General features: G+C 43.3%; 1 protein-coding gene across 1 annotated transcript; it reads left to right on the top strand.

The window, feature by feature from the left end:
- The first annotated feature begins 724 nt into the window (after positions 1-724).
- LOC117041533 (alpha-1-antiproteinase-like) lies at positions 725-9,853 on the top strand. Its single transcript, XM_033140424.1, has 5 exons — positions 725-752; positions 6,628-7,287; positions 7,698-7,968; positions 8,293-8,440; positions 9,518-9,853. Exons 1-5 carry the CDS (start codon positions 740-742, stop codon positions 9,707-9,709), a joined length of 1,284 nt encoding a protein of 427 aa, XP_032996315.1. The 5' UTR covers positions 725-739; the 3' UTR covers positions 9,710-9,853.
- Positions 9,854-10,104: the final 251 nt, after the last annotated feature.

The raw sequence follows: 10,104 nt of genomic DNA on the forward strand, positions 1-10,104 counted from the left end.
CATTTCTTCCCAAAAGACTGTCTCTTGGTCTTCCGATCTGGATTATCTCACAAGGTTAATTTAGCATGAGCATTTCCTTTGTTACACAAGGAGCTATTGTACATTAACATATTTGCAAGGCAGATGATGTGAAACACTCCCAAAACAACCCCATGTAAAAGCTGGAGAGATGGGGAAACAGGCAGGTTCATCCTGCTGGCTCTAACTTCTCAGGATTGTCTGCTGTGTCTTTTCTGCTGCTTAGAAAGAAGGTCTTCAGTAACCTTCTGTGCTCAAAGCAGATGCTCTACCACTGAGCTGGAGTCCATCCCCAAAGGAAAACTGTCCAAACTGATGCAATCTCATAAAGGTCAGAGAGATGGCGAAATCAAGTTACGCAAGTGGGCCAGACCAGCTCTAGCTTCTGATAGGCATCTCTCATGTACTTCTTTATTTAAGAAAATATTTGGAGAACGTCTGGCAATGCTGTTGATGCTGTAGCATGATGCTGCAGAATATGATTGGTTATTTGGGACACTTAACTGAGGGAGTGGCTTGTTGACCACTGGGGTTGCATTGGACTTGATCGAGGATTTTTCCATATAAGTATCAAGCAGTCAGGCCTCGGAGCGCATAGAAGCAGGAAGTCAGAGAAAGACCACCTTGCTCAAATCAACCTTGCGCTCTCAATCAGTGTCAAACTTCAGCCACAACATTGGGTACTTTGCTTGAACTCCCACTGCGGGAAACAGATCACCATATGATCTTTGAAGGTAACATACAATACTATGTTTTAAAATGTTGTTTTTTAAAAAATCTGCAGGTTGCTTGTTGCCAGAACATTTTCCTGCTGTCCTTGCAAACACCTATTTAATTTCTTAAATCTTAACTTGGTATGTGTGCTTCTGGGCCAGGGGGATCCAAAAGCAGCCATGAATACTTTCATTAGCCCAGTGCTACAAGGATGAATGTTAAGGAGTGTACTTGTGGGGTGTGAGCATACGTTTGCGGTGATCCTATGCAAAGGACTAGGTAAAAAAAGGCTAAAAAGGTAAAGGACCCCTGGATGGTTATGTCCAGTCAAAGGTGACTATGGGGTTGTGGCGCTCATCTTGAATTCAGGCCAGGGGAGCCGGCGTTTGTGCACAGACAGCTTTCTGGGTCATGTGGCCAGCATGACTAAACCACTTTTGGCGCAACGGAACACCGTGACGGAAGCCAGAGCACATGGAACCGCCATGTACCTTCCCACTGCAAAGGTACCTATTTATCTACTTGCAGTTGTATGCCTTCAAACTGCTAAGTTGGCCGGAGCTGGGACAGAGCAACGGGAGCTCACCCCGTTGTGGGGATTCGAACCGCTGACCTTCTGATTGGCAAGTCCAAGAGGCTCAGTGGTTTAGACCACAGCACCACTATACCCATTGGCAGGACCGGTGGTAGGGTTTTTTGTGCCCTAGGCGAGATCACCTTCTGGCGCCCCCCCCCCCCCCGGCCAATCATATTTCAAACACAGATGTATCATAGGAAGAATGAAAAGCACAGAATTTGAAATTGTTAATTTATTTTTTAAAAAAAATGTGAAAAGAAGTCATAAAACAGTTTCTGATCTATTTTCTCAAACAGAATCAAGTCAAGGGGTGTGTGTGTGTTTGTAGGGGGGTGTTGAATGAAATAAAGGGGTGGGGATGTTGAATAAGCTCAAGGGCTGTGTTTGTGTGTGTGTTGAATCAAGCCAGAGGGCGTGTGTTTTTGTGTGTGGGCCAGTAAAGGGGTGTTGAAGAAAAGCTCAAGGGCTCTGTGTGTGTGTGTTGGGGTTGGGGCCCTCTGCCCCTCGCCGACGCCGCGTTCAACAAAGAGCAGCTGAGGGAAGCAACTCTCTTCCAGCGTATCTCCTCCCCCCCCATGGCTGCTCTTTCCTCCCCCCCCCCCCGCACGGAAAAGTGGAGCACTCTGGCGTCAGCTTCGGAGGAGGAAGAGCAGCCTGGGGCAGCGGCAGCAGCGGAGGAGATGCTTAGGGAGCAGCTCCCACCCACCCCAGCCGCCGCCTGCAGCGGGAGCGAATGGGGGAAATCATTGGAGCAGCCCAGCGGTGGCACCGAGGCGCTTTCTGCACAGCTGCTGCTGGGCTCCGAGGTGCTGCCAGAGGGCAACGGGCCAGTGCTTCACCAGGGGAGCCGCTTTGCAGCAAGGGGGGAGACGGAGGAGCTTTGCCAGTGCTGTTGCTCACGAGCCGCTGGCTTGCCAGAGAGTCAGCCGGGAGGGAGGGGGAAGGGGGAGCCGCTTTGCTGGGAGGGAAGGAGCTTTGCCGCTCCCCCCTTCCTCTGCAACTGCCGCCAGCCATATATAGTTGGCAGGGCACGCTGGCAGGACTCGCTGGGGCGCCCCTCAGAGGCCGGTAAGCCCAAAGGCAAAGACGGCTCTAGGCACCAGCGGGGGGGGGGGGGCATTCTGGCCAGCGCCCCCTCCTTTTTGTTGTTTTTTTTAAAAATAATATTTATTGAAAATTTTACAATTTAAACTGAAATACAAAACATGATTAAATTTTCCACACTCCCCTTTCTCTCACCAAGGGGAGCAAAACAAAACGAACCCCCCTCTCACTAGGGTAATTAACGATTCTTTCCCAATTAAACAGTTAGCTCGCATAAATCATCTTTACTGACTTCCCCGATCCCCCCCGTTGAATTCCAAATTAAACCCTAATTCACAGTTATCACCAATTAAATCACCATACTACTTTATACACTCTAACATTTTTCGTTAATCCCTTTACCAAATAATTATTCATCTGACGTAATTTACTTGTGAATTTGACATATCCTCTGCCTCACAAGGGGCAGAGGAACCAGAGACCAAATTGCAAACATGCGCTGGATTATGGAGAAAGCTAGAGAGTTCCAGAAAAACATCTACTTGTGCTTCATTGACTACGCAAAAGCATTTGACTGTGTCGACCACAGCAAACTATGGCAAGTTCTTAAAGAAATGGGAGTGCCGGATCACCTCATTTGTCTCCTGAGAAATCTCTATGTGGGACAAGAAGCTACAGTTAGAACTGGATATGGAACAACTGATTGGTTCAAAATTGGGAAAGGAGTACGACAAGGCTGTATATTGTCTCCCTGCTTATTTAACTTATATGCAGAATTCATCATGCGAAAGGCTGGACTGGATGAATCCCAAACCGGAATTAAGATTGCCGGAAAAAATATCAACAACCTCAGATATGCTGATGATACTACCCTGATGGCAGAAAGTGAGGAGGAATTAAAGAACCTTTTAATGAGGGTGAAAGAGGAGAGCGCTAAATATGGTCTGAAGCTCAACATCAAAAAAACTAAGATCATGGCCACTGGTCCCATCACCTCCTGGCAAATAGAAGGGGAAGAAATGGAGGCAGTGAGAGATTTCACTTTCTTGGGTTCCATGATCACTGCAGATGGTGACAGCAGTCACGAAATTAGAAGACGCCTGCTTCTTGGGAGAAAAGCAATGACAAACCTAGACAATATCTTAAAAAGCAAAGACATCACCTTGCCGACAAAGGTCCGTATAGTTAAAGCTATGGTTTTCCCAGTAGTAATGTACGGAAGTGAGAGCTGGACCATAAAGAAGGCTGATCGCCGAAGAATTGATGCTTTTGAATTATGGTGCTGGAGGAGACTCTTGAGAGTCCCATGGACTGCAAGAAGATCAAACCTATCCATTCTCAAAGAAATCAGCCCTGAGTGCTCACTAGAAGGACAGATCCTGAAGTTGAGGCTCCAGTACTTTGGCCACCTCATGAGAAGAGAAGACTCCCTAGAAAAGACTCTGATGTTGGGAAAGATGGAGGGCACAAGGAGAAGGGGACGACAGAGGATGAGATGGTTGGACAGTGTTCTCGAAGCTACTAACATGAGTTTGGCCAAACTGCGAGAGGCAGTGAAGGATAGGCGTGCCTGGCGTGCTCTGGTCCATGGGGTCACGAAGAGTCGGACACGACTGAACGACTGAACAACAACAACAACTGCCTCACAATATTTCTGAACCTTCCATAGCCTAAATTTAAATTTCCATAAATAAACACATTTTAATTAATTAATTTTTGCTGTTCTCCACCCCTTTCCTCCCTCCAGTCCCCAAAGTTTTGGCTATTAATTTTTAAACAATATTGATTATCCATTACCAATCCATCTGTCAAAACCATAAACAAAGAGAATATCCATACAAACATACATTTTCTCAACCCACCCCGCCCTCTCAATTCCTGAATCCAGAAGTCCTGGGAAAATGGCTTCTGCTTCTGTCTTATCTCATATGTCCTTGAAACATTGTCAACATTGTCCAGGCTCTGTGCAGCTTTCCATTATTCCTTCTTTTTTACTGCAGCTTTCCCATTCTTCCTTCTTTTTCCCTTGTCCATTCTCCCATTGCTCCTTCCTTTTTGTGGGTTAACTCCAATTGGTTTTCTATCCTGGATTTTCTCCTCTTCTGTATATGTTATGTCCTCAAAACTTTCACCATAAGTCCTTGATCCATTTTCCTGCAAAGCCAAATCCAGAGGTTCTACCATCCAGTTCATCTGGTTAACTTTTACTATTAAATTGTGCAAAAGTTCCAGAGTCTTTGTTTGAAATTCCTGCGACCATTTCCTTTTAGGCATGTTTGAAGTCTGAAAAGCTTATGCAGTCCAAATATATTTCTTCGCTGCAGACGCAGCCATCTTAAGTTTATTCATACCAAGCCTTCCGGGACCACCAGAAAGAAAGAGTAATATTTTTCCTAAAACACAGTTCCATTCAAAATAAGTCCTCAGTTCATCCCCCCCTACCCTGGGGAAAACATTTGCAGAAATTTTCTTGTTACAAAGTTAGGCAGCAGCTTCGGATTGAGAGTTACACTGTTTCCTTTTGTTTCAACGATCAAGGAACCGACCTCCATTTTTAAAGTTCCTAGCAAAACCAAATTTTAAAGTCACTTTTCCTTTTTTTTAGTCAGTACTTACAGAGTCCAAATTAGTGCCAAATCTTGAAGGAATTGGATGCTCTCTCTGTTAGCAGCCGCTACTTCTCACTGCAGAGACAGCAGACGATCCTCAGCCCCCACGCCTCTTAAACCCTGCTCGTCACAGCAGCCCTTACTAGGGCTTACCAGAGAGCAGGGGAGGTGCTCCCGGGGGACCCGCCAGATCCCATGTCCCCAGGACTCGTTCCTGGGGTTTTTTGGGGGGTCAAAGCGCAGTTTCGACTCCCCCCTCCCCTGCAGCGCCGGAGAAGCCTCGGACCTGAGGTTTCTCCCGACTGTCCAGAATGGCGTCCAACCGGAAGTAACGCCCCCTCCATTTTGGCACCCTAGGCCAGTGTTTCCCAACCTTGGGCCTCCAGCTGTTTTCAGACTACAATTCCCATCATCCCTGACCACTGGTCTTGCTAGCTAGGGATGATGGGAGTTGTAGTCCAAAAACAGCTGGAGGCCCAAGGTTGGGAAACACTGCCCTAGGCAACTGCCTAGTTCACCTTAATGGAGCGCCGGCCCTGCCCATTGGAACTGGCGTCATTTCTTTCAGTTATTAACCTGTTTCTCATATGTACAAGGTGAAATGCTTCAAATTAGCCTTTTAATGGAACCCCACCTTGAGATTAAACCGGCATGAATTTATTTATTTATTTTTAATTATCTTTATTATTTTAAAATGAAGACATTTACAGTAAAGAAAAAGAAAAAACAAGCAAATGACAAACAAATTACAAACAAACAAACAAACAAACAAACAAACAAACAAACACTAAAAGACTATACAAATAACTACAACATAAAAATAAACAAGGTTAATATAACAAACATCATTTATACACCTAACAATACAATTAATTGTGATTGTTGTTGTTCAGTCGTTCAGTCGTCTCCGACTCTTCGTGACCCCATGGACCAGAGCACGCCAGGCACGCCTATCCTTCACTGCCTCTCGCAGTTTGGCCAAACTCATGTTAGTAGCTTCGAGAACACTGATTAATTGTGATACTTATGACAAAAAAATTAAAAATGACTTCCAATTATTCTCACTGTACTTTATCTATTAATTACCTTAAACTGCACCATTGGATACTTTTTGTATATTTTCTTTATATATTCCTATAAATTCTTATTTATATAATACAAGGGTCAGTCTAGTTCTGTCAAAAGGTTCCCTTTATACCATAATTTTTAAAATATTGTTTAAAAATTCTCCTTTCCTTACAGACTGTTTTGTTTGCCCCCTTATCTTTCCAGTCACTTTTGCTAGCTGCAGGTATTTTACCATCAGCTGTACCAGGATAGGATTGTGCTCTGAGTCCTTAAGTTGCCACAAAAGCTGCCACAAAACTCTTTAGTGCAGTTTACTCCAATGGACAGGTAAACAGCTGCTAGCTAGGTGAAAGAGGTTTGGTATACTGCTTTCTTATCACAAAGAAACACAAACTTGCGCACACAAACAATCTTGCTTTATTTTACCACACTCCAACCTTAATAAAGGCTTTAACAAAGATCACTATGCGTCTAACATTCTGCCAAAATAAAAGAAAGCGAGTTTTTTTAAATCCTGCCAGAAAGGCATATAAGAGCCGAATGACTCAAAGGCAAGCCATTGCAATCATGGATTTTGAATGTGATTTGTCTTCACAGACAACTTCCAGAGGAAGACAATGTCTCGCCTCCACTTTTGTTTGCTTCTTTCTGGGCTCTGGGCTTTTGCCCAATGTCACCATACCCCTGACCACAAAGAGGACCATGACCACGCCCATTCTCCTCCGGCTGAAGGTGAAAGAGATCTGCCCTCTTTGAAGATAGGCCCAGGAAATGCTGACTTTGCCTTTCGATTCTACCACCACGTTGCTTCGGAGACCGCTGAGAAGAACATTTTCTTTTCCCCTCTGAGCATTTCCACTGCCTTGGCCCTAGTGTCACTGGGAGCTAGAACAACCACGTTGAGTCAGCTTTTGTCAGGACTTGGCTTTAGCCAGTCAGATATTACCGAACAGGAAATACATGAGGGTTTCCATCATCTCTTACATTTACTGAACCGCCCCAATGCTGAACTCCACCTGAGCATTGGGAATGCCCTATTCACAGATGACCAAGCAAAACTCCTGAAAAAGTTCTTGGATGATGCCAAACATTTTTATGACACAGACGTTCCTCCGACTAACTTCAGGAATCCTGCAGTAGCTGAAAGTCAAATCAATAGCTATATAGAAAATAAAACAAATGGGAAAATAGTTGATGCTGTCCAGGGTCTTAACCCAGACGCTCTAATGGTTATTGTGAACTATATTTACATGAGAGGTAAGTCAGATGGACTTGTTTTATACACGTTTTGCTTCTTAGATGTTCTCAGTTTAAGGTTTAAACTTTAAGCTGTGGTTCAGGTTTGTTGGCTCTTTAGTCTGGAGTCATCATCTGCCCATTGTGTGAGAAGAATCTTCTCAGACTTCTCATCACAGAGAAGTTCTTTTAATCAATCAGAAAATTGACCTCCACCATTATCGAAACAAATCAAATATATTGTGAGTACCCTTCTCCTGGAAATGAGATTAAGCAATTGGGAACTAGATTAAGAACAGAACTATAAAGGCAGGTATCTCAGCATAGTAAGATGCCACCAAAACAGGAGCTTTTATTAAAAGCTGTGAGTATGACAATTAATATGTTGAAGAATTAAATGACCTCTATGCTGTTATTGTTCTTTCCATAAGCCAACTGGGAAAAACCTTTCAATTCTCTCAGTACAAGAGAAGGAGACTTCCATGTGGATGAGCAAACAACGGTGAAAGTCCCAATGATGAACAAAGACAGCAGGTTTGAGACTTACCGTGATACGATCCTGTCCTGTGAGGTTGTGAAGCTCCCTTACAAGGGCAAAGTTTCAGCATTATTTATTCTTCCTGACCAAGGAAAAATGAAGCAGTTGGAAAATGCTCTTAGCAAAGACGTTTTATTAAAATGGATGAATTCAACGAAATCACGGTAAGTGCGCATGCTATAGTTGAAAGAGTGTAGTATATATTTGTAGGTGTAAATATATTGTTTTGAGTTTGAGGGGTAGTGATAGGCTGTTTAATGACCAAGTCCCTTATAGTTCCCCAAACAGGATCAATCGAGCATAGACGTTGCTGAGAAAGGAGTGCATAGATTTTGCTGAGACAGGAGTCCAAACATGCTAGGAATGTGGACATGGGAGAGCACATCTTTGATGGGAATTCTGTCCTGCCATATGACACCCAAAATCTTCCTGGCACATCCCCCCCCCCAAAGCAATACCTCACTAGCCTCTGATTCCTCTTTCAACAGGAGAATACATCTATTCCTTCCAAAGTTTACAATTTCTAGCAACTATGTTATCAAAGGGATCTTAAGAAGAATGAATATTACGGAGGTATTCACAGATCAAGCAGACCTCTCTGGAATTACTGGGAAGCCTGAGCTGAAGATTTCCAAGGTAGGTTGCTCAAAATGCAACAGGTTGATCTATATTTCCTTGCATCCTCCATTTTTCTCCAGAGGTATCTGAAGGTTCAAATGAACCTAATTTGGGGTACTTGAACCACAACCCCATCTCTCATGGAGAGGAGGAGCCAAAAATATTTGCTATTCCAGCTATGATTATTAAGAGGCAGCAAAATCCCATCTCTCCCTCTGCTATAGCCTAATGGCATGAGTGGTTCTTGATGACAGTTGAGGTGGGGAGCCCCAATGGAGCTGGTCTCCCAACTGATGGAGAGACCCTTAAGCCCCAGCTCTCCCTCTTCCTTTGGTCATGCTCCATGGGGCTGATGGGAGTTGGGATCCAAAAACATCCGGAGGGCCATACCTTCCCCACCTCTGATGCAGAATTTTCAAGAGCAGATGATTACGTACCAGTTGCTTTCCAGTTAGCATTGGAAGAGGAGGAGAAATCTGATATGTTTGCAAGCTTTGTGCAGACAGTATAGTTTATCACATACCTGCTTTAGTCTGACCTGCTCATGCATTGTAGTTGTATTTAAAAAATACTCCTGACTCAGCATATGCTGTGTGTATTGCTGCAGCATAATTTTAAAGTATATTACTAAATATGTGTTTTATGCAGTTATATAAACTTTTGTATTTATCTGTTTATGTGCTGGCTTCTTTTGGAAACCTAGTGTTTATAATATTATAGGAGTAATAGGGTAATATTATATATGATGTGTATATGAAAGAAGTGTTAGTATTTTTAGCATAATCAGCCAGGGACAGGGATCTTTCTTCTCATCAACATTAAGGGAGAGAGACAAGAACTAGGAAAAATAATTATGGAGATGATTGACATCAAGATTTTCAGAAAATTCCATTGATTTCTTGAGGTTGACTGATACAAAAAAAATGATTCTTAGTACTGGTTAGAGGAACCAGATCAATATGTAATTAGAGTGAGAAATGACCACATGATGTTGTTTCTTAAGACATTCAACGGATTTGTTTGTTTTGAAGGCCTAGATTTTCTCATGATTTTCAGGCACAATCTTGCACTAATTTTTGTTGTATTTCTTTGCAGGCTATTCACAAAGCTTATTTAAATGTCCACGAGAATGGCACTGAAGCTGCAGCTACTACTGCCATTGAAATGGTTCCTACCTCCCTTCCTCCCATAATTGATTTCATTCGCCCCTTTCTGATGCTGATTGTTGACGAGGAAACTGACACCACCATGTTCATGGGAAAAGTCAATAATCCTACTGTGGCATGATTGCTCAACTTGTGTTGCAGCACAGAAAACATGGGGTTTCCAACATGAAGCATGATTGATAAGATGCTTTTAGGTATCAGAGTGATTACTATCACATGTTCCCAAACTGAACAAATAAAACACTGATTGAGTTGTCTGCAAAATCACTTGGCGTTTTTCTTTCTTTTTTCACAATTTTAAAAAATATGCTGTTTATTTTAAGTGTGCTCTCTAGCGTTCACTCCAAGTGGTTCCTTATTTGTGGAATGCTCTCCCCAGGGAGGCTCACCTGGTGCCTTCATTACGTATCTGTAGGTGCCAGACAAGACATTTATATGCCACTCATTTGACTGGGTTGCCCCAGCCACTCTGGGTGGTTCCCAACAAAAAATATTATTTTATTATGTATGTTGTAT

Source organism: Lacerta agilis, chromosome 1 (genome assembly GCF_009819535.1).
Source record: "Lacerta agilis isolate rLacAgi1 chromosome 1, rLacAgi1.pri, whole genome shotgun sequence".
Taxonomy (NCBI): domain Eukaryota; kingdom Metazoa; phylum Chordata; class Lepidosauria; order Squamata; family Lacertidae; genus Lacerta; species Lacerta agilis.